The following is a 23047-nucleotide window of genomic DNA, read 5'->3' on the forward strand; positions in this document are numbered from 1 at the left end:
CCCCGGGTCTGCCGGTGACCCTTGGGCATGGCTTGCGGCTCGTAACCCCATTACAGATGCAAGACTGCTGGGTGGAATGCAGGTTGATGAGTCAACCAACATTTGCAAGTTTTCAATTGTCAATTGCCCACAAGGGAGCCAAAGTACCATAAGGAACATTTCAGCAGCCCGGGAAGGGGCGCCCTCCCATGGGGTCCGAGCCACACCCCCTAAGGTTTCAATGAAGACGGCCTGGAAGGGCAGGGGGCACTTGGTCCGCAGGTACCCAACACAGTGTGCCAGAGGTTCTTACGAGTCTCCGGAAATGACCTCCCCAACTGCAAGGACTCACGTCGCTGGGTTTTCTCCTGGGGAGGGGGCGCCCCCGTTCCTCCTAGCTGCTCACTGGTGGACTGAGAGATCAGGGTCATGGCCATGAGAGTCAGACTGCGCCCTGGAGAGCCAGGCTGTCCTGACAGCGAGGTAAGGCACCTTCCCACACGGAGACAGAAGGTGGGGGGGGGGGGGGGGAGAACAAACAGACATGGGCTGTAATCGCCTGGGCCTCTTCCAGCGCGACCAGCCCCTGGTTGGGTGATGAGACAAAAAGAGCCAAGACGCTCAACAGCGGCAACTAATTTTTTTTTAATTATAAAATTAAAATATGCTGACAAGTCAGCAATTTGGAAGTGTATAAAGAACAGAGGAAAGTACCGTGTGTAATCCTATGCCCGGGGGATTAGTCGTGGTTTGAAACTTGGGACGTATTCTCCCCTTCTTCCGCGTTCAAAATATAGGCAGAGTTCAGCATAGCAAACACGTTAATATAGAGACACAGAAGGTGGTGTGCATGGCTAGCTAATCTTTAAAAAAAATTGCTTTTTTAATGCATTATTTACTTTTTTTAAGACAGAGAGAGACTGAGCATGACGGGGGGTGGGGCAGAGAGAGAGGGAGACACAGAATCCGAAGCAGGCTCCAGGCTCTGAGCCGTCAGCCCAGAGCCCGACGCGGGGCCCGAACCCATGAACCGTGAGATCACGACCGGAGCCGAAGTTGGACGCTTAACCGACTGAGCCACCCAGGCGCCCCTCGTGAATCTTTGATGTACCACCTCCTGGCCGGCAGTGGGCACATTGTTGCTGTTTAACAGCCAGTTCCTTCCTTTTTGAAAAATTCATGCTTGCGTGTACTGAAAGAAAACCCCGGACGGGATAAAGGGTGGTTGGTCCTAAGGCTTCAGCCCCGTTAGGACTTGCTGAGAGAGCGTTGAGGGTCCAGACGGAAGGCGGGGGCGGATTTCTGGCTCAACCCACCAGCTGCCCCTGGCCGGCTTCCGCTTCTCAGCAGATGCCCCGAGCTGCAGCTCTAGAAGCTCCTTCTCCAGGCGGCCGGCGGGGCGGGCGTTCTCCCCCAGGCAGAGTCTCAGCCCTGCCAAGTTCCCCTTCCGACGCCCAGCTTTCCGTGATGCCTCTCCCCTCCTCCCGGGAGCCGTCCCTGACTCTGTTGGAGATGAAAATCTGCTTGTGGGAAAGGCTTCGGATGTCGGCTCACTCTCACTGGGTCTGTCCGGAGGTGACAACCACGGAAATCCGACTTCTGGCCCGTCGACAGCACGTGGCCAGGTGGGACCCGGGATGGGAGATCTCCACCGTGGTCACAGAGGCCTGCTCTTACTACACGCCAGGCACCCTGCTTCCTCTCACCTCCGATTTCCAGACCCGCCGTGAGGAAGGTTTCAACATCTCCGTCGGACAGATAAGGAGAATAAAGCACAAACGGCGGAAGGAGTTGGTGCAAAGGTGGACGGCTTCATGGTAGGGGCAGGATTTCCTTCGGGGTCTCTCTGTGCCCTTCACACTGTCCCACGGCAGCCAGGAGGCGCTGGCCTGTGGAGTCACACCATGTGGCCATGAGGCCGGAGTTGAGGTTGACGGCCGCGACTTGGGCAGCGGAGCCCCTGGCTGGGAGGCCTTGAGCCCTTCTGGAGATTTCCAGAGACCACAGCCTCCAAGAACCATCCTGAATGGCAACCTTCATGTCATGGACCACCCCCCCCACCCCCCCCCCCCCCCCCGCCTCGCACCCCCACCTCACCCCCCCTGCTCAACTACTGGTTTGCTAACAGGAGCATTTCCTCATTGGTGACTTAAACACTTGGGGTCTAAGGTTCCAAGTCAGGGTTTCGATGACCCACAAGGAGCTCCCGGAGATCAATGTCTTCTGATCACCTTGTCTGTCTACGGGGCATCTTGTTGCCAGTGTCTGTTGCAAACTGTTTCTTTCTTCAAGGCCAACATGTTCAAAACAAATTTTGGAGTGGGGGGCGGGGGTGTACAAAACTTGGAGAGAATCCAGAAAAGCGCAGAAGTAACAATTAAAGAATGGCAAACAGGGCTGTCAGGACACGGCAATTAAGGTGATTATTCGTTTCTGCAGGGTCACTGGGGGTGGCTGTTGTCATTAGAGTCTTGGTCCGCTTTTCATCACGGATCAGCCGTCCCGAACCCCACGGAGAACCTGCCGGAGCCTCCGGAGGGGGCTTTCTGGCCGGATGGGGCACCACTCACGGCCCAGGCTCTTGAACCCCCTCCGAGGCCTTTAGTACCTGCCTCTCCTTTAAGCCTTATGAGGGAGGAAGAGGACGACCATGGCTGTGCCGTTTGCTGTGTGACCGGAAACCAGCAGCGCTTCGTAAACTTAAAAAAAAAAAAGAGTATCCGAGAGCATCGCTGTGATGATGAAGTGAGTTAATCTGGGCAGCAGGCTCAGGATAGTGCCGGTCACGTTGGGTGTTAGCGGTGGCTGTTGAAATCAGAGCCAGAGGACCGGGGAGGTGCAGAGGCTTGTTCCAGCCTTGGACGAGATGTAAATTGTTCTCATTCATTAATTTTTTTAAAATGTATTTGTTAGTGGAGCAAGACGTGTATAGAATCGAATGGTCAGCCCGGAAGCGTGCAGCTTGGTTTCTTCTGACCAGGATGTGCACTTGCACGGTCACCACCGCGGAGGTCAGTGGTCGGATCGCCCTGCTTCACGTAACCCTCACCAAGGAGCACGTGGTGTCCGATGTGAGCAGGGGCTCCTGCCTTTGCTGTTTTGCCGCATCCGCCGGCGGTCCCCTGGGGGCGATAGACGCAGCCCTGAGTCGGTCAGGCACTTGCCACACACACCCTGTCCTCTGGTCTCCTGTGGGGGCCGTGGTCTCCGCTCTCCAAGTCCCCCGGGGAGCCTCCCACAAGGTGGGCCCCTTAGCCGCAGCCCCCGTCCCGTGGACCACCGTGCACGAGGCTCCCGCCTTCCTGGGACCCTGCTGTTCCCCAGCCTGCCACGGGAGACCCCCCCCCTTTGACTTCTGCTCAACAGTGGCTTTATCCAAAGCCTTTCCCCATCTTCACCCCTCAACAGCCTTTCTGCCCCTCGCCTGCCTCGGTTTACCTCGGCACTCGTGGCCACCTGGCACCTACTTGCATGTTAGTTGGTTTGCGGTCTATCTTCCCCTCCCCCCAGCTACAGATGCGCATTCCAGAAGAGCCAGGATTTGCTTTCTGCATGGCTCCAGGACCTCCAGGACCTCACTGTGTAGGTAAGACACCAACGTAGGTGCTGAAGAGACATTTGGTGGGGGAACAATTGAGTGAAAGAATGGATGGGCCACAGAGAGTCTAAAGGTAACTGTTTAGAGGGAGGGGACTAGCTGGGGACCTCAGGTGGCACCTTCCAGTCCAAGACTCAGGCCAAGCCTGGTAAGCCAGCAGCCATACCCTGGGGCTGATAGGGAGGGTGTGCTCCTGGGGTTCCTGGGGCGGCCGCAGGCATGTGGCACTCTGCTGCCCCCTGCTGGTGGGGGCGAGAGTGGGGCTGTTCGACGCATTTGTGAGGGAGGCTCTCCTCAGGCGTGGGTTTGCAACCTAGGGCTGGTGAACTTGGAAGACAGGAGACAGTGATCCCTGCTTTCACTGCTGTCTCACTGACAGTGAGCAGAGCCTTGGCTTGTACCTGAGGGAACAGCCTCCCCAGTATCATGAGCAATGCTTGTGATTTGTCACCCATACGGTTCACACCTGTTGTCGTGGCACGTGATAGTTGTGGCCGATACCACGCTGTATGGTTTTTGCTCGTCATGCCTTTGATGGTATCACTCTCGGATGCACCAATAGGTCGTTTCGTTTAATAAGTGAGTAAAGAAGCATATCGATCACAAATCTATTTTTTAGAAACAAAACACCTGGTATCCGTATCGTTGATTTGCTTTGAGAGCCTACATATTGTATTTTATGAATTTATGAACGTTTTTCTGAGAAGCAGTCCACGGGTGTCACAGACGGCCAAGGGCGGCACGCAGCAGGAAGGGGTCCCTGTCTTTGGAGCTGAAGATCCCACTGGCAAAAGAAGACAGAATCTCGGCTGTGGAGCAGGAGCAGGAGGGCCTCATCTGATTTTGTTTTTAACGTTTATTTATTTTTGAGAGAGAAAGAGTCCCACAGAGTGTAAGCGGGAGAGGGAGGGGGACACAGAATCTGAAGCGGGCTCCAGGATCTGAGCTGTCAGCACAGAGCTGAAGTGGGGCTCGAACCCACTGGAGATCATGACCTGAATCAAAGTCGGATGCTCAACTGACTGGGCCACCCAGACACCCCTAAATTTTTAAAAAATGTTTAGAGAAAAAGAGAGACAGAGCATAAGCAGGGGAGGGGCAGAGAGAGAGGGAGACACAGAATCCGAAGCAGGCTCCGGGCTCTGAGCCGTCAACACAGAGCCCGACGCGGGGCTCGAACCCACGAACTGTGAGATCATGACCTGAGCCGAAGTTGGATGCTTAATGGACTGAGCCACCCAGGCGCCCCGGAAAGGCCTCATCTAAACCAAGAGCTTTGGCCCCTCCCACTCAACCTTCCAACAGGTGGGACCTGGGACTTGGGCCAAGGGTGACCTCAGGCCTTGGCCTGAGTGAACTAGAACCTTCCCCTCTCCAGGTCTTCATTACCTCTTCCCGTCCCCCCCACCAGTTTGCCTTCCCTTCCAGCTCCAACTGTTTCCAATAAACGTGACTAAGTCACTCGTATCCTTATAGGATTTTGCTACTATCAGAAAGGGGGGCACATCTGCCTTTCCCTTACCTGGCTGTGCAGGTGAAGACGCCTGGGTGGGAGCAGTTACAAAACGTTCCATGGCACCCAAGCCCCTGATCTAGACCGAGCCTCCCGGGTCTGGAGAAACCTCAAACTCATAAAGACAGGTGATCGCATTTTCCTATCAAGTTCAAACAAAGCATCGGTCGGTAGAGTTCCGTGAGTTTCTAAGTCCAAAGCAAATATTCAGAGAAAGGGTGGTGGTAGACCGGAGGAAAAAATGGTAGGAAATGCAAAAACAAGTTATACATGTTGGCACATCACAGAGACTATTATTCTCATGCGGTATTTTCTTCCGTTCGGCTTACTGAGTGAAGACTGGAGAATGTGAAGGGGGTGACAGAAGGTTCTTTACTCTGGTCTCAGTCTTATCTGCCCCTGTGAGGAGTTGGGCACGACACTGACGTTTCTCCTCTTATAGAACGGGCCACATTAATGATTTAGAAGTTAGCATGCGGACAACAAATCCACCCAAACCGTAAATTAGGTCCTAAAATAAACGCTGCAGACCTCACAGCCGCGGTCTTCGTAGCGGGTGAAGTCTTTACAGCAGGAATGTGTTGAACGTCGTCCCATGGACGTCCTACTTTCACATCTAAATATCCTTCATAGAATGTGACCGTTGGCCGCATTTAGAATACGCGAAAACATTTGGGGAGGGATGAGGAAATACCGACTTCTCTGGAAAAAAAAAATCACCTTGCAACACGCAGGGAGCAGGATGCCCCACGCCCAGAATGTACGGCTGGTTGATTTGCCACAGCCCCAAAGTGCCGGGTGAGCGTTCTACTTTTCCAAGCGGTCGAGAGCAGTGATGTCTACATTTTTCATGTGTAATTAGGCAGTGTAAGGAGATCCTCGCTCTGCCCTCGCCGGGGTGAATGGCTTCCAGATTTCACCCCCATCTCTTGTGTCTAGACTCTACGTTGCTATTTTTTTTCCCCTCCTCCCTGGAAACAGACTCCAATATAAAATGCCAAAAACAGAAGTTTTGTCCCTCTTTCTCATAAAGATGTGGGACAGAGCTCACTCTGCCAGACAGGCAGGGCCCCCAGACTTTCATAAGACACGTGTCGTCTGAAGCTGACATTGAAGATTGTCCAGGCGTTCCGGCGGGTCATGCAAACTTTTTTTTTCTTTTTTTTTCCCCCAATATGGTTTTCATTAAGAAAGCGAGTATTTCTAGAGAGGTGTGGCTCGGCTGGGAGGCGGGGGAGGGCAGGGCTGGGAAGGCGGGCGGGGAGACTGGAAAGCGGCCTCGTGAGTTTTCAAACAATGCTGTTCCTTATGCTGCTGCTGAAAATGTGCATTGTCTTACGAAGCGGCTTTTGGGGAGCGCAGAAATGATGTCATTCTATCAGCAGGGGCCTATCTTGCTGAGTGTGTGGATAATTCCAGGTAAAATACAGTCCCTTCGTAAAAGATGGTGGAGAAATGCTTGCGACACACTAGCCCTTTATTAATTGGCAGGATTTTTATGGAGCTTATTCTTGGGGTAGGGGGGTAGGGAGTCATTTTTTTTTTTTTCTTTTGGCCTCGGGCTTAAAAAGACATTACCACAACTGAATTTATTCAATGAGATCAGTTGCTAGAAAGATGAAGTGCCCCCGCCATTCGACCAGTAAGGGCTGGGGCACGTACACGTTTCGGTCGCTTTAAGCTGCCTTGTGTCATCGCATCCCAAACTTCGGCAGTTTCTATGGAGACGGAGTTCATTTTCTTCGGTTTAACAAGCTGCTTCCGTATGTGATTAACAAATAAAGATAACGGTGTAGGAAAGATTTTTTAAAGGAAAGGATGAATAAAATCGCGCTTGATGGAGAATCGAAAATAAAAAGTCATTTGCTCAGAAACGTGAAGATGTGCTTCAGTTTCCACTGAAACTGGGCAGAACAGAAGTGGTGGGTACACGATATGAAACGAAGCGTCCAATAAGCAAAAGATAAGAAGTTCAAATGCTGCTGTATATGGTCTTTTTCTTTCTCCCTCTCTATTCGCGTTTGCGAAAAATATCCCACAAAGGGGTGCCCTGGGGCCTAGTAGCCAGAGATTTAAAACCTGAGAACCTAGTTGTAATTTATATTGTATGCTTTTTAGGGGCTATAGGAGCCTTTTCCTAAAAATTCGCAAAATTGTCCTTGCAGCTCGTACAACTTCTGTGCCATTCTCCATTCTTCGGGATTGGCGAATTTCCCCACAACATTTTTTGAGTATCTACTTTACATGTGGCATACTGTATGAACTGCAGACAAATAAACTGTATCTTAATTGTTTCAAAGGCAATTTAGCAACAACCGAGCAGAGCCAAATGATCCAACCATATTATAAAAATTCCTACACTTGCCAGTGTTCCAGAGAATTTAAGAACCATAAAAAGAGAAGAAGGACAAATGACTCTTGATTTTGAAAAGCCCTCAAGCTCAGGGAAAAGAGAAGGGGGGGTCCTTTGGGCTGAGAAATGATTTGTGTGAAGAAATAGCAAAATGCTGGTTGTATGAGGCAGGGACTGTCAGACGACACAGGAAGAGGAGATTCTGTTGCATTGAAATAATCTCAAGGAAAGAGAATTTTGCGGGGCCAGGATGATCTGGGAAGGCCCCACAACATAACTTCGCTTTTGAATTTATACCCAATTTTCTTCATAGTGTTAGATTCCAGCACTTAGTTTCTCCTAAAAACATCGTAAGTTCTTTCAGAACTATTGCTAGCCTTTTAGTAAGGATATGCAAAGTCGTGCATATTGCTTATATTGGAGAAGTTGGGGTGGGTTTTCCACAGTTAAATCAATAAAGGCAACTACAGAAATGCCAATAGGTGTTAAATAAATTGTATCAAATACCTTTTATTGTTTAAAAATAATTTTTTTTCTTTTTAACACTTATTTATTTTTGAGAGAGAGAGATAGAGAATGCGAGCAGGGGAGGGGCAGAGAGAGAGGGAGACACAGAATCCGAAGCAGGCTCCAGGCTCCGAGCTGTCAGCACAGAGCCCGAGGCGGGGCTTGAACCCACGAACTGTGAGATCGTGACCTGAGCCGAAGTTGGATGCTTCACTGACTGAGCCACCCAGGCACCCCCACCTTTTATTCTTTTACTCCAAATTTAAATTAGTTTCTTTGGATGTTATCTGACTAGGATAATAATTAATGCTTCCATATGGGGTTCGACTTTCATTTTTGAAATTTGTATTCCAATATTTGTTTCTGAGTTTTATCCTGCTCGTTCGCACGATGACCTTACTGATGACGTTGGGGTCGATGAGAGCCGTCTGTCTCACTGCAGTTTTGCTGCGATATCTACATCTAGCTTCCTAGACGGATAGAATTCGAGTCTACCTGAAATTATGTAGTCCTGCCCAACAGATGAAATCACCTTTACCTCTGTATCACGTCTGGGCGTGCGGGAGTGAGTGTTGTGCACTGATCGCTTCCCCCTCTCGTTACACTTACCGGGGTGCTCTGCAAGGATGTGACTGCACCGCTCTCGTTGCCAGCAGATAGTGAGTTCCTGGGGGCCGGAAGTCACGTGACCTTTTCCCCCTCAGTGCTTGGCATGTTGTATACACTAGGTGCTCCACGCATGCGTGCTGAGTGCACAGAAGAGTGTGTATGTCTCTAGCTGGTACCTAATCCACTATCCGTAGAATGAAGGGAACACAAGGGCAGTAAACCAGTTGGAAGCACTTGCAGGAAGCCCATTTTGGTTCCTGAGGTCTGAAGAGACTGCCTGCAACTTTGCTCTTCGGAAATGCTCTGCTCTATCTCTCTAGCCCTTATCTGATGTCCTTTTTGTAGGTTCTTATGCAGATGTCTTAACTTTTTTTTTTAAGTTTATTTATTTTGAGAGAGAGAGAGAGAGAGAGAGAGAGAGAGAATGAGCAGGGGAGGGGCAGAGAGAGAGGGAGAGAGAGAATCCCAAGCAGGCTTTTGCACTGTCAGCACAGAGCCCGACATGGGCCTCGAGCTCATGAAACTGTGAGGTCATGACCTGAGCCGAAATCAAGAGTCGGACGCTTAACCCACTGAGCCACCCAGGCGCCCCAACTTTTTTTTTTTACAAAGAAGTAGGCACAGGGAAAATCGGGAACTTTGAGTTTAACATCTTTGTACCCCTCGCTGCACCGAGGGCAGGGCAGTGTATGCTGCGGGTGCCTGTAGCCTTAAAAATAAAACAGCCAGTTATTTAGCGGCAAAGATGAGTTTACTTGGGGATAACAGAGAATTGCGATTTGGGACATTCGAGCTATGGCAAGACCCAAACAAAGGAAAAAAATATTCTTTTACAGAGAAGAGGGAGGGAGTTGGGTTGTCTGGCACTTAGTCCGGTGGAGAAAAGCAAGCGTTCTTGGTGCTGATGGTTTTATCCTTGGCCGAACGGCAAGGGCGGTCGATCGCTTACACAGGAGGCGCACATCTTTCCCCGCCGGGCCCGCCGTGGATGCCTCTCTCCTGTAGACACTCTTCTGTTGGGTCTGCCACTGTGGAATCTTCCCGTAATTGACATGGAGGGGCAGGGCCCCCCTTCCAGCCTCCCTTCTGTCCCCCCGGCTCCATTTGAGTGACGTTTCCCTTTCTTAATTTCCACAGGGCTTAGTAATAATCGCTCCTGTATATCCACCCAGAGCGTCACGGTGCGTCGAAAGCGAGTCCTCTGGTTCTGTGTGTCTTCAGGCCGGGCCGTGCTCGCGGCCCCGGGGGAAAGGAGATGGCTCTGCGGTGGCTCGATTGAGCTTTTGTTTTTCTTTAGAAAATTTCCGAATGCTCCACTCTGTCTTTACATGTCAGATGACCATCACAGATCCTTCTGGAAGCGAGAAGACATCTTGGCCACAGAGACACTGAGACACCTGGTTCCTGACTGTGGCTCAGTCTCCCATGTATCTATTTGCAATGGGGAGCAACAAAAACCTAGGAAAATCTGATGAGGATGGTCTCAACCATACTATAGCTCAGCGAAAACCCAAAGCCTGGGTTGCCAAACTTGCGGGCGTGGAAACCCTCTGCCGAGCCAGTCGTAAGAACGTTCCTGCCAACGCAGTAACATCAGTCCATGGTGCAAAACATACCATCTGCCCGGGCTTAAATTCTGCACATGGGTGCGTAATTTTTTTTTTTTTTCCTGTTCACATCAGAGAACACAGGGCGAGAGTTGTTTCCAGAAGACTTAAGTAGCTCTCATTTAAATTATTCAAAAGTTGTATTTGGCTGAATGTTGCGTTTCGTTCCTCCTTAAACTGGGATCATTTCCAAGGATTAAAAAAAAAAAAAAAAAAGCCCAGTGACTTTGGTAGCGAAAGAATGTTACGACTTTGGTGATAGACCCCATAGAAACAGACAGCCGGTTCACCAGAAGTGGTCTGGTCTGGGCACTGTGGCCCGCAGCCGGGTTAGGGGGTTGACACGGCTCTGTTGGGACTCATGAAAGGGAGCTCGGTCCCCTCAGCAGCCGCAGGGGAAGGGGGGCACGAGGGGGGACATTACTGGGGGCAATGCAAAGCTGCAGCGGCTCCTTTTTGGGGGAGGACATCACGAAAGGTATGCAACTTTCGTCTTAATTGCCAAGAGAAAATGGCAAAGCTAAGTCTGTCTATTCGTTAGCAATTTGGCATTCGTCTGTGGGCCCAGAAACAATATGCAGAGGAAAACCACTCCTTAGAGCTGAACGCTTTTTTTTTTTTTCCTTTCTTTTTTTTTTTTTTTTTTTTTTTTTTTTTTTTTTTTTTTGCTTTGGAACTGGGCTGTGAGGCTCCGGGCTCTGGGGTTCTCTTTCCCTGATGATGATCTGGAATCCTCTGTTGAACATTGTTATATATCAACAGGACCCTGGACCTGCCTGAGTGATGGAATGAACCCAGATCGGTCTGCCTGAACTCAGACCTGTGTGGGTGTGGGTGTGGGTGTGGGTGTGTTTACGCATAAATACATATGAAATCTATCTATTTATCTACCCGTCTGTCTTTCTGTCTCTCCCTCTCGATCACTTATCTAGCGAGAGAACAACTCATACGAACTGCATTATGCTGTTTTTTAGCTCCAGTGTATTTTAATCCAAACCAAAGCAGACTCAATTTAATTCCTTTCAACACAATTTAAAAAGCATTTATTCACTCTCTCCCATGCGCCAGGTTCTCAGAGCCTTCAGATAAATGGGACCAAACCAACTGTCGAGCAACGTGCAGGCTGGCAGAGACAGACAAACGCAGCCGGCGTCGTGTGCCGAGTTCCGTGATGGAGGGAGTGCGCTGGAAGGGGAGCAGAGCATCCTGGCACCAACTGACCCTCTGAGCGATGCCTTCGCCTTCTTTCTGCCGCCCACTGGCCGGCGTGCACCTGCGTGCTCACGGCTCAGCAGTCCCTCTGCGAGTGTGGTGCTCGGTGCTGGGTGAGGGCTCGCTTTGGCCAATGCCACCGATGCCACATACATTTTAGCCTGATTGCCAACTCTTTGGTTCCACCTCTTTCTGCCCTTCTGGGTTTGAGGGGCTATAAGGAGTTACAAAGGAGAAAGGGAGAACAGAGCTCGGATGGTGTCCCATCGGCCTTGTGGTTGGTGGGGAGGATGAGGTCTTCTTGGACAAAAATGCTTTGGGCACTTTTAGACAATAAGAGCTTACCTCGTCCGTCAGGTTCCAAGAGGGCGAGGCCCCCACTTCTGTCACAGCTCGGTCCCCCACAGAGGAGCTACTCATTCTGGGTCCTAAAGCTTCATGCCAGCTGTATCACCTGGCCTTTGGTCCAACCAGGATCAGACCCAAGGTCAAGGCTGGCAGGGTAAGGGTCGGAGTGCACCTGGACACCACCTGGCCCACTGTTGTGTCTTTCTTTGGTTCCCAGCCAAAGCAAACTTGAGACAAGATGTTGGGTTCAGGTAGTTTAACCGGAAAGTGATTTCCGGGAAGTAAGAGTGAGGGGGTGGGGAACAGGGATGAGGGAAGGGGCAATCCTCTAAAGAGAATATTCCGGAGCTGGTTACTACTCTGGGGGTGGTCAAGGCTCAACCCCATGGAAACCCACTAAGGAACCTTATAGGACTTGCTTCAGAGTGGTGCCCTTCGGGGGTGGAGAGCTGGGACATTGACCACCATGTTGTCTCTCTCATTGGTTAAGACTCACGCTTTGATGTAATCCCCGGCACTTCTAGGCCACGTTGCTCATGGGCTGAGCAAGCTCTGATGACCCAGAGAGAGAGAGAGAGCCTTCTGCAGAGCATCTAGAGATGCTCGAGGCGGAAGTTGCCGGCATGTGAGGGAATGGTCCACCACAACAGAGGGGTAAACTCAGAGATGGCCAATGGGGTCCAGGGCAGGGCCTCAGCGACGTTATCCTATTTAGGTACCAGGAGGCGAGCTGGGTCTCAGATAGTGCCACCTGACACTTAAGATGGGACTCCAAAGGCCAATAAATCAATAGACATTTGTTAAGAAAGATTATCTTTCCGACCCCGTGCTCCATGCTACAAAAATGAAGGTGATAGGCTATCCAGTAAGAAAGCCATGGGAGAGAGCCCTGTGGGTATGAGGGGTCTGGGTAAGAAAATGGTGGGTGTTAAATTAGAATGAAAGCCTAGGGGCGTAGACTGGACCCAGACTGTGAGAGACCCAAATACCCCTGAAAAGGAGTTATGAATCCTAATTCATACCACAGCTCACAAGTTCAGAGAAAGGTGATTTTTTCTGAGTGACTCTGGGCTTCTTCCTATGCCCCACCTGCTGGTTAGCAGGGAAAATATTAGCTTTATGGGCAAGTTTGGCTTAGAACTTGTAGTCTGATCCAACAAATTAAACAGTCTCTTAGGCAGGGCTAGGTCCCCCTGGACAAAGCACTCGGTAGCACTCTGTGTGTCTTCTCCAAAGGGTGTCCAGGCATGTGGAATTGGTGTGGTCCGTGGCAGCATTTCTCAAAACTTTCTGTGCTGAAGCGCCATTTTCATTTAATTTTTAAAGCCCGTCCAGTATGTGCTTTATAGGTATTTGATAAGACATAAGAAAAACAAGTCACTAGGCAAAATGGAATAAAAGGAGACCTACACATTCCGAGCTCAAGTTTTTATTATTAGATGGAGCAGACATAAAATTACTCGGTCAGATCTCTTTAGGAGTTTCTGTACGCTCAGTCTCAATTTCTGAACTTTTCTCATCCTGACTAGTAACCAATTTCACAGACTGGTACCCATCCAGGAACCACACTGGGAACAGTAGCAGCTCCAAGAAGAGACAGGGTTCTCAGACACAGCATCCTCAGACGCAGACCCTAAGGGGTCTCCGGGGAGGGCCCCTTGTCCCCTTGATTACCACTCACCTGCTGGTGTCTGTAGATGAAGCCTGTGTTGGTGGAACCCACTGTCCAGAAACTGCCGCGGCAGGTTTGACTTCACCCCATTGTGCACCCAGCCTGCAAACCCAGAGGTTGGCTTCTTCGAGAAGGGAACTCTTTCCTGCTCCATAATCCTACTCTGCGCGTCAGGATCTATGCCAGGATCTTCACCTTGAGTTTCTTCTGGAACAAGCCTTAATCTTCCCTCCCCCTCCGGGCAGCCAAGACCGTCTGCCGGCGAGGAGCTTGCCCTCGGCAGAGTGTGTTGGTGGTGTTCACGGTCTCCCGTGGTGCCTACCCGTGCATCCAGAGTCTGCCCAATAGCAAGAGGTACTCCCGGAGGCCTCTGAAGCCAGCTGTAGTGTGATGGGGTAAGGACCCTTTGGGGAAGATTGTGCTAAGGGGCAGGTGGGTAGTCAGGAGACAGCCCCGGGGGCCAGATGCGAGGTTATAAAACCCTGAGAGGCCTGGACCCTGGAAATCAACAAAGGGGTATACATGGGAACTGTGGTGAGTCAATATGGCTCATGGTAACTACTTAGCTACGGGGCAAGTCAGGGGCAGGGTTCAGAGATCAATTCTTACCGAATACTTCTTATTGAGCTCCAATGTGTGCACGATGTAGTTGAGACACATGGGTGCTATCCCAGTGGTGGGAACGCTTAAGTTAGGGGCCGGGGTTAACTGCGGCTCAGGGCTGGTGAGGAAGGATCTAGAAGGAGATCTTGAATAAGGAAGGACGACAAGTGGCCACACAGTGAAAACTCCTAAGATCTGCGTTTGAGTCTTGACTCACTTTGGAGCCCTTGGGACTTGGAGTGTGTCAGGCCTCGTCACTACTGCACAAGGTGACTGAAGTCACCTGCATGATAAACATTCCTGTAAGAGCTTTGTAAATGGCAGACCCCGTGAAGATGGGAAGGACGTTCCAAGAAAATGGGGGCAAAATGAGGACGAAATTCCAAGATCCCAGGGTTTTATGACCGAACGAGAACACCAAACACAGAAAGAGGCCACTCTGGCCATGCAGCTGTTTTGGGAGCTGGGGTTCGTCTTTAGAGTGCATTTTCTAGAGTCATCTCACTAGGTAAGATTCTGGACTTCCTTCCTTATTCGTTTCATGACGGTAATTTCAATAACTGTGATCCTCAACCCTGGAGGTCCACTCCGACCACCTGGGGAGTTTCAAACATATGGCACTTATATGGTGCCAGTGCCCTAGTCCCCCCGTCCCCTGAGTTTCTGATTTACTCCCTCTGAGGTGGGATCCAGATGATGTCATTATTTAAAAATTTTTTTTTAACATTTATTCATTTTTTGAGAGTGAGTGAGAGAGACAGAGCACGAGCAGGGGAGGGGCAGAGAGAGAGGGAGACACAGAATCCGAAGCAGGCTCCGGTGGGGGGCTCGAACTCACGGACCGCGAGATCATGACCTGAGCTGAAATCAGATGCTTAACCGACTGAGCCACCCAGGCACCCTGAGATGACGTCATTGTTTTTGAAGCTGCAGGTGATTCTGATGTAGAGGAAGTGCCCAGGTCACCGCTGGACGTTCTGCAGGTTCCACCCAACACCAGGTTGACGTAGGACCCAAAGGTAGGGGAACCCATCCCAGGAGGGCGCTCCTCTTCGGGCTTGGATGCATGAGAAGGAAGCGAGGGGTGTGCGCATTAGGCCTTCTGGGCGAGAGGTATACCTTCCACAGGTGCCCCCAACAAATCCGTCAACCGCTAGGCCAAGAAGTAGGGGTATGAAGACGAAAAACCCCAGTTCTCCTCGGGGAGGTCTTGGGTTGAGCATATTTGAGGTCATCCATTCCGATAGCCTCGGTTAATAGATGAGAAAATGGAGGCTTGAGTCCAGAAGCTGTGACTTGCCCAGGGTCATATGGCTGGTAAGAGCTGGATTCCTGTGCTTACACATTCCTCAACAAATGTCTGCGCACTATCTCTGAAATAGACTTTCCACACATTAAAATTACATCAGGTCATTCATAATCCTAAGATGATGGTTTACTATTCTAAGATACAGAAGAAAGTCATTTAAAATACTGATTTTAGGGGCGCCTGGGTGGCTCTGTCGGTTGAGCATCCGACTTCGGCTCAGGTCATGATCTCGCGGTCCGTGAGTTCGAGCCCCACGTCGGGCTCTGTGCTGACCGCTCAGAGCCTGGAGCCTGTTTCAGATTCTGTGTCTCCCTCTCTCTGACCCTCCCCCGTTCATGCTCTCTCTCTGTCTCAAAAATAAATAAACATAAAAAAATTAAAAAAAAAATACTGATTTTATTTGCCCTGATGCACCGTCCCATGGGCACCTTTATTGCTCCAAAAAATCACTGAGAAAAAAAATGGTCTCAGTTTTCCAAAAATGCAACTATTTCTGCACTCGTGAGTAATCAAGTGGATGGAAACATACATGACAAGAACGTTGTTCATTGATAGATTTAGTGTCATAGGGCATGAAGCTCAAACGCAAATTGCCTAAGCATAATCGCCCAAGGAGCTGGGGCAGATCTCCCGATGTGTTCTATGTAATTCCATCTTAAAAAATACAAATATGCTCTCCCGATCCGCTTTGTGGAACCTCTGTCACCAGAGCCCACGGACAGATGCACAATGTGTTTCCTATCAACGTGTTTTGCGCATCATGCAAGCTGATGGGAATTACGCATTATGCAATTTTACGGAGCAGTTCGTGGTCACCACGTGTTACGGAGAACGGCTGTGTGCCCAGAATGCTTAAACTATATCTGACAGAGATTGAAAAAGTGCTTCAGAGGGTAAGAGTGTTGCATGAAGCTAGTTTGTCTGAAAGGGGGAAAGAACACAGAAGACAGACTTAGCAGCTGCTGATAAAACACACTAGAAATACTTTTTCTTTAAAGTTTATTTATTTGAGAGAGAGAGAGAGAGAGAGAGAGAGTTGGAGAGCAAGCAGGTGAGGGGCAGAGAGAGGAGAGAGAATCCCAAGCAGGTTCTGCATTGTTAGCGCAGAGCCCGACGTGGGGCTCGAATCCGCGGACTGTGAGATTATGACCTGAACTGAAACCAAGAGGTGGATGATTAACCGACTGAGCCACCCAAGAGCCCCTTGAAATACTTTTGTCGTAGGCTGAGGGCTCTCCCCAGAGAATGTGCACCTTCGTTCTTTGCTGCTCACTGATGATGGGCGGTAGAGGTCGGGGGATGAGATGCCAATGGTCGTAGGGGGACCCAGGGGTGCTACTAAGTCTAGAACCTCAGCTCTGGAGTTCCAACACTTATCCTCCCCTCTCCCTGGTCTTGGGTTGCCCAGAGGGAAGGTGGAACATGGAATGGGCAGACCCCCTCCCACCCAACCTCCACGGTGGAAAAAAAATCCCAGTTGATTGGGTGGAGGCTGTGGGGGAAGGGCTCAGGATGCCTGGGTGAAAGTTGAAGGGTCCTTACACCCAGCGCGCTTAATGTCTGCTTTCTCCAAGCGTGGCTCTCCTTTAGAATGGCTTCCCGCCGGGGCGCCTGGGTGGCTCAGTCAGTTAAGCATCCGACCTCGGCTCAGGTCATGATCTCGCGGTTTGTGAGTTCGAGTCCCATGTCGGGCTCTGTGCTGACAGCTCAGAGCCCGGATCTTGCTTCGGATTCTGTGTCTCCCTCTCTCTGTTCCTCCTCCACTCGCACTCTGTCTCTTTCTCTCTCTCTCTCTCTCCCAAAAATAAATAAAGATTCAAAAAGAATGGCTTCACACCAGATCTGAGCTCACCAAGACATGAATGTGTCAGTGAGGCAATCTCACTCCAGTGCCTCTCTTAAAACAGAATCTGAGACTTCCTCCCTTGTGAGCATTTACTGCAGAGGGAAATGCTACCCTTTCCATATTTAACACATGCACACAGAGAACTGCTAAGCCATAAAGTAAAGCTCAAAGACGCTCCGTGTGAGGACGACAGAGACCAGACCTTACAAAATGATAACCGGGACTTTATAACTCATAACCCCATGCATGTTATATTAAATGTGGAAGGCTTTTTGAACTGCAACCTTTACATTCCAATCCAATACTTCTCTCAGCTTTGAAATATCCACAATCTGAATTTTATAGGGATTATTTTTATTATAGCAAAGCAATTAAGTCTCCATATTGAAGGATGTAAACCTTTTAAGGCCTTGCTCAGAGTATCAAAAGAAAAGGAGGCTTATATTTAACAGGTGTGACAACCCAGTGCAGGACATTTCATTGAACAAGAGCTTGACATTATCCAGTAACAAATACTTAAATTAATCCAAAACATCTTTTGGATAAAAGGGATTTCAAAAAGAATTAAGTTGACCGCAAAACTTTATACAGAAAGAAGACCATTTCACGTATGAAATACTTAAAGCTACTAATTCTTACAAAATGTGTCAAGTGGTGTTTTTATAAAGACCTTTCTTTTATTTTTTTTTATTTAAAAATATTTTGTAGTGTTTATTTATTTTTTGAGAGACGGAGCATGAGTGGGGAAGGAGCAGACAGAGAGGGAGACACAGAATCCAAAGCAGAGGTTTCAGGCTCTGAGCTGTCAGCACAGAGCCCGATGCAGGGCTCGAACTCACGAACCATGAGATCATGACCTGGGCCGAAGTTGGATGCTTAACCGACTGAGCCACACAGGCACCCCTAAAAACCTTTCTTTTGAATGATATGTTCCCAACTTAGTTACAATTGTCGTATTTGCTAATTGTCCTGCAAGATAGTGTATGTGTCTCTGCTGGCCTCTCAAGCTAAGTCAATGGATTTGACGAGTTGATGCAGATTTCCTACTCTTTGACCTTGATTATGGACCATACTGAAGGTAATGCTATAAGTGGAGATTAGAGTAGACAATAGGAAGAACTTCCTAATTACAGACTATAAGATACAATCAATTGGAGGACATGATGTCATAAGATCAATGCAGAACTCCGGGGTTCTGAGGCTCTCAGATTTTTCCAGAGGAATGATCTCAGATTTTTAAGTAGGTTCAGAATATATTTCTTCCAAGAAATTCTCTTTCTCTGTGCGAGCGTCTAGATTTGGGGAGTGGACGAAGAGTAGTAAAGGGGAGCTAGAAGAGACATTATTTCAAATATTGTGGTTTTTCTGAACCCGCGATTTCAGTCTCAACAGTGGGAACTTGGATTATTGAGCTCATGATCTCCCAGCTATGAAAGCACAGTGCTTTATTTTTTTTAATGTTCTTTTGTCCATTAGTTTACCTAGTACTATTTCCTGCACTGTTCTGTAGTATACTATTCAGTGCCGGTGAGGATGATTGAGGAACTTTGCTGGCCCACTGTAGTGTTATAAAGTAGAGTCATTGCCCAGGGGACTGATGATCTCATTGAACAGGTTGAAAATCTATTTATTTTAAAGCACTTCCCTAAATGTTAAGGGTTCCCTGTGGTGAGTTTTGAAAATTAGTGGCGAAGAGGAAGATTTCAAAATACAGTGAGGTTTCTTGGATCTGGAATTTTTGGAGAATAGCTAGAGAGAAAGGGAACCAAAATTTGCAATTGGCAGCTAAAGGGAGAGGCAGGTTGTACATTTAAGACCACATAAACTGCAATATTGTGTCATCTGTGGTACTAGGGAGCAACTGAAAAGAATCAATCGAATTTGCAAATGATGATTCTAGCACAGAGTGTATAAATTGACATGGCCCTATAAATGTGCACCTTTTAATATGCATTCTGTTCTTTGTACCATAACCTCTTTGAGAAAAGGATGCATTCTTGTCAGAAGCTTATTCTGTTTTCACGATTTATTTTTATTGGTATCTTGTCTTGGCCCCCTAAGGACCGGTGGCTTGTATTTCATCTACTATGATGTGTGTGTGTGTGTGTGTGTGTGTGTGTGTGTGTGTGTGTGTGCAGGAAATTTCCTAAGAATAGATTTGCAGTTTCATGAAAGTTGCCCATTTAAAAAAGAAACACTTCCTTGGAGGGTTTGAAATGGCAGATTTTCAAATTAATGGGTCCATTTTGGCGGCTTTAGGGTTAAAGATCCCCTCAGAATCTAAAGGGTCCCCGAAAAGGCAATTTCTAAACTCAGCTGCTTAGACCCAGTTTTTTTCCCCCAGCAAACAGGAAATGGAGCCCTGAAGGCTTTTTTTTTTTTTTAAACTGGAAAGTGCGGAGGGGGGGCGGGCATACTCACCGATGCCCACTCACAACCCCGAGCCTGACCCAGACTTGGGGGTCTCTCTGTGTTTTTTCTTCTCTCTCTCTTTTTTTCTATTATTTTGGCAGACTTTTTGGAATGTCTGGGAGCTAAGGGCTTTGCTTCATGGAGCAGAATTCTGCAGCAAGAAAAAGAGAAAGTTATAGACTAAACCACAGAAATGTAAACACGTCTGCAGCTAAAATAACTCCACTTTCATTGAAAACACTCCTCCTTCACAATCAGACTTCTGTGTGCTATGGTCAATAAAACTGCATGTTAATAGCGACCAATTAATAGATTATGTTGCCCGGCCTTAAAAGTTGAGGGAGTTTTAATTATTATTTTTCAAATTAAAGGAGTGCTTATTCCCTCCCATCCCTTGGGGTGGTGGTGGTGGGGGGGGGGGACTTAGCCTTCTTGCTGGCTGTTTGCTGAAATTCTTGGCTGTTAAAGTTTGGAGAGGGAGGGACATGAGTAGTTTTCACTTGGTCGGAAAGGAGCGAGCGTGCAAGAGGACGTTCTGGGATGGGTTCCTAGCGAGCGCAGGGATGGTGGTGACGGGCCCCCGGGGACAGCAGTGAATGAAGAGACGACGCACTCAGGTAAGCGCGATTTTGATGTCACGATTCACTGATAAACTAAAACATCTGGAGGGGCTTAGCACAGTGCCCCACAGGCCGAGGAGCGGGACCTCGCGGCTCCCCCGTTGGGGAGTTGTTTTTTGCCGACTGGATTCTGTTCTCACGAGGGCTGCTGTCACGGCGCCCGCGCGTCCGGCCGGGTGTCTGGGCATCCCGCGTCGCGCTGCTCCCCGGCCTCCGCCGGCGGGTCCCGGGGCTCGCCTCTGGCTCCGGGGACGCGCAGGTAGCGACCCCAGGTCTCGCTGAAGCCGGAGACACCTTGGCACCGCGTCTCTTCGTCCCCAGTCTGAGGGCGACGTGGTCTTGATTCTGATGCGCATCCCAAGGCAGCCGGTGGTTTCAAACTTCTACGGCTGCCACCGGTTCTTTTATTACATGTGACGTCTGTCGTGGCTGAGGCTGGGCAAGAAAAAAAAACACTGCTTCTCACCAGAAGCGACCCCGAGTTCGAGAAGCAAGCTCCTCCGGGGCTCCCCCCGCCCCACTCCTCTGGTCTCCCCTCCTGGAGGCGCGTCCCGGGTTTGTCTCCGGCCCGGCTCACGCCGTCCCGGGCTCGGCTGTAGCTCCTCCTCCTCCTCCTCCTCCTCCTCCTCGCCCCCAGCGCCCTCCCCCGCCGTCAGCTCCGTCCTAAACCCGGCGGCGACCAGACCCGCCCGCGCCGCCGCGCTCCCCGGCCCCCGGGCGCGCGCACGGACACGCGCGCCCGCAGACCCACGCGCGCGCCCCCACGCGCCCGGGGACACGCGCGCCCCCGCGCCCGCGCCCCGCCCCCCGGGCGCGCACCTCCCGCTCGCGGGTCGCGCGTCGGGGCGGCCTCCCTGCTCGGCGATTGGCGGGAGCCGGAGCCTCCCCGAGGCCGGCGCCCACACCATGGGCTGAGCCCGTCGGCGCCCCGGGAGTCAGTGCGGCCCGGCTCCGCGCGCGCACCGCCAGGCACGCGCGCGGGCACACGCGGGCGCGGACACGCACGTGCGGGACACGCCCTCCCCGACGGCGGCGCTCGCCTCCGGTAAGTCCCGCGCCCCGCGCGCCCTGCCCGGCTCCCGCGCGGGCGGCGGCGGGGTGGCCGGCCCTTCCGACGGCGCGGGGACAGGTGGGGCGTGCGACGCAGGGAGGGACGGCTCGCCGCTGCGCTGCCCGGGGTCCCGGGGAAGGCGCGCGGGGCCCGGGCGGGACGGAGAGGAGCAGGGACCCCGAAATCGGCGGGGGCCTCATCTGGGACACCGAGCAAAAAAAAAAAAAAAAAAAAAAAAAGCGTGTTCGTTCTTGCCTCGATGGGAGTTCGGTGTTGCCCTGAAGTCCACTGTGGGCTGGAAGCGGGGACCAGATGTGGACTAGGCTGTCACCCCGCTGGGTCATTGCAGGCAGGGACTCTCCCTCCGACGTCGCTCCAAACCCCGGGAAACCGGGCTCTGCCTCTTTCTTCTCCCCCGTCCCTGTCTCCGTCGTGTCACCTTCTGACACTTCAGCCTGCAGCTGTTATGTTTGCGTGCTTACAATTTGCCACCTTAATTGGGAGTTCTTGGCATGTTTAAAAATGTGGCCTGTAATTCTTTTTTTTTTTTTTTAATCAGATAGCCTTGGTATAGAGATGGTTTACAAAAGGTACTTATAGACTTATTTTTTTAGTATTTTTAAGCCTAAAACTTAAATGCTATTATTAATAGCAGACCAGACTGCCCAGTAAAATGGGTAAACAATTTTGATGCAGATGTGCACTTAATGCAACTCGTTGATATAAGGGTAATTTCGTTTATCCTTCAAAAGAACTTATTCATATGGGCCACAGATTTCACACTCGACATGTTTCTGTAGTTCTGCAGTTCAAAAAACTTCCAATGCGAGTAAAAAACATTGTATTCTTCCCCGGGGTGACATAACATAGCGCATAGAGTTTATTTATCATTGGAACTACTTTTGAGGATTTTCGGTTGTCTCCAAGTAGTTTAGAGCCCTTGACCAGCCTCAGCTCCGCATCACCTTATCACCCGGAGAACTGTCACATTCCTGGGGTTAACCCCTGCTCTGCTGGCAGCCGCTGGTGTGGGCTCCTTCAGCCCCCCGGGAAGACCAGGCAACACGAGTTCTGTACAAACCCAACCAAATTACTTCAGTGGGTGTCAAATTATGAATGAGCTAATCATACCATCGAAATGACAAATCTGGTGGAAGCAGGGTGAGATATGCAAACTTTGTGGCTAGTATGTGAAGTTTCATAATTCTAAAGAAAGGTTTTATGAGTGCTACCCACATCACAAATGCCGTTTGCGGTCCGGTAATCCTAGCTTCATTCGGACATTGCACGGTGCTGGCGAATGGGTATTATATCTTTTGATTTATAGGTTTCAGAATGTGTCATTCCAGTTACACTTAAAATTACAGTTTCTTCTCTTTTCTGACACTTTGTCATGACTTCATTTTAGTTTAAAAAATTCAGGGTAGGCTCGTGATACATTATTTTACATGAGTCTGTGATTTCACGATGAGTGCCTGGGGATTTAACCCGATGTTCCTCCTTCAGCTAAAATTTTGAAAATCAGCGTTTCCCATTGAATGGATTATGTAACGGGGCTGCGTGTCCGTGTGGATATCAACAGTCCTCCCTCTACTTCCCATGTTTTGTTTTGGTATTCTAGAAAAAGCTTGTTGAATTTCTAATCTCAGAAAAATCCAGTGTTTTATTTGTGGTAAGGGCTAAGATCCCAGGGGAGTGCCAGATATGTATATATATGTAAGAAGGAAAGCATCTCCCCAAGATGTCAAAATGGATTTTTAACTTACGTGCTTTTGTAAAGCGTCATACACATGATGTGCATGCATGGG

The 23047-nt window shown here is 49.9% G+C and overlaps 2 protein-coding genes across 3 annotated transcripts in view; both read left to right on the forward strand.

The window, feature by feature from the left end:
* The first annotated feature begins 2817 nt into the window (after positions 1 to 2817).
* Positions 2818 to 13789, forward strand: LOC122198373. The gene is made up of 4 exons (XM_042902985.1): positions 2818 to 3221; positions 3490 to 3565; positions 9697 to 9768; positions 13644 to 13789. Exons 1-4 carry the CDS (start codon positions 2880 to 2882, stop codon positions 13787 to 13789), a joined length of 636 nt encoding a protein of 211 aa, XP_042758919.1. The 5' UTR covers positions 2818 to 2879.
* Positions 13790 to 20160: 6371 nt separating this feature from the next.
* ERG (ETS transcription factor ERG) overlaps positions 20161 to 23047 on the forward strand; it is a 264684-nt gene continuing 261797 nt past the window's right edge. Inside the window, exon 1 of one of the 2 annotated variants that reach the window (XM_042903746.1) lies at positions 20161 to 20185. The gene's annotated coding sequence lies outside the window, so the exon portion shown is untranslated. Of the gene's footprint in view, positions 20186 to 21194; positions 21234 to 23047 lie in introns of those variants that run through there. The other variant, XM_042903747.1, reaches the window with a different exon arrangement.

Source organism: Panthera leo, chromosome C2 (assembly GCF_018350215.1).
Source record: "Panthera leo isolate Ple1 chromosome C2, P.leo_Ple1_pat1.1, whole genome shotgun sequence".
In the NCBI taxonomy this organism is placed as follows: domain Eukaryota; kingdom Metazoa; phylum Chordata; class Mammalia; order Carnivora; family Felidae; genus Panthera; species Panthera leo.

What these genes read in the sequence shown, in the direction of transcription:
- LOC122198373 (XM_042902985.1), top strand. Translation starts at nt 2,880, where the DNA reads ATGTATTTGTTAGTGGAGCAAGACGTGTATAGAATCGAATGGTCAGCC. An exon ending in TCCAGGACCTCACTGTGTAG is followed by an intron (nt 3,566 to 9,696) that starts GTAAGACACCAA and finishes TAATTTCCACAG; the next exon opens with GGCTTAGTAATAATCGCTCC. An exon ending in AAAGCGAGTCCTCTGGTTCT is followed by an intron (nt 9,769 to 13,643) that starts GTGTGTCTTCAG and finishes CCCTCCGGGCAG; the next exon opens with CCAAGACCGTCTGCCGGCGA.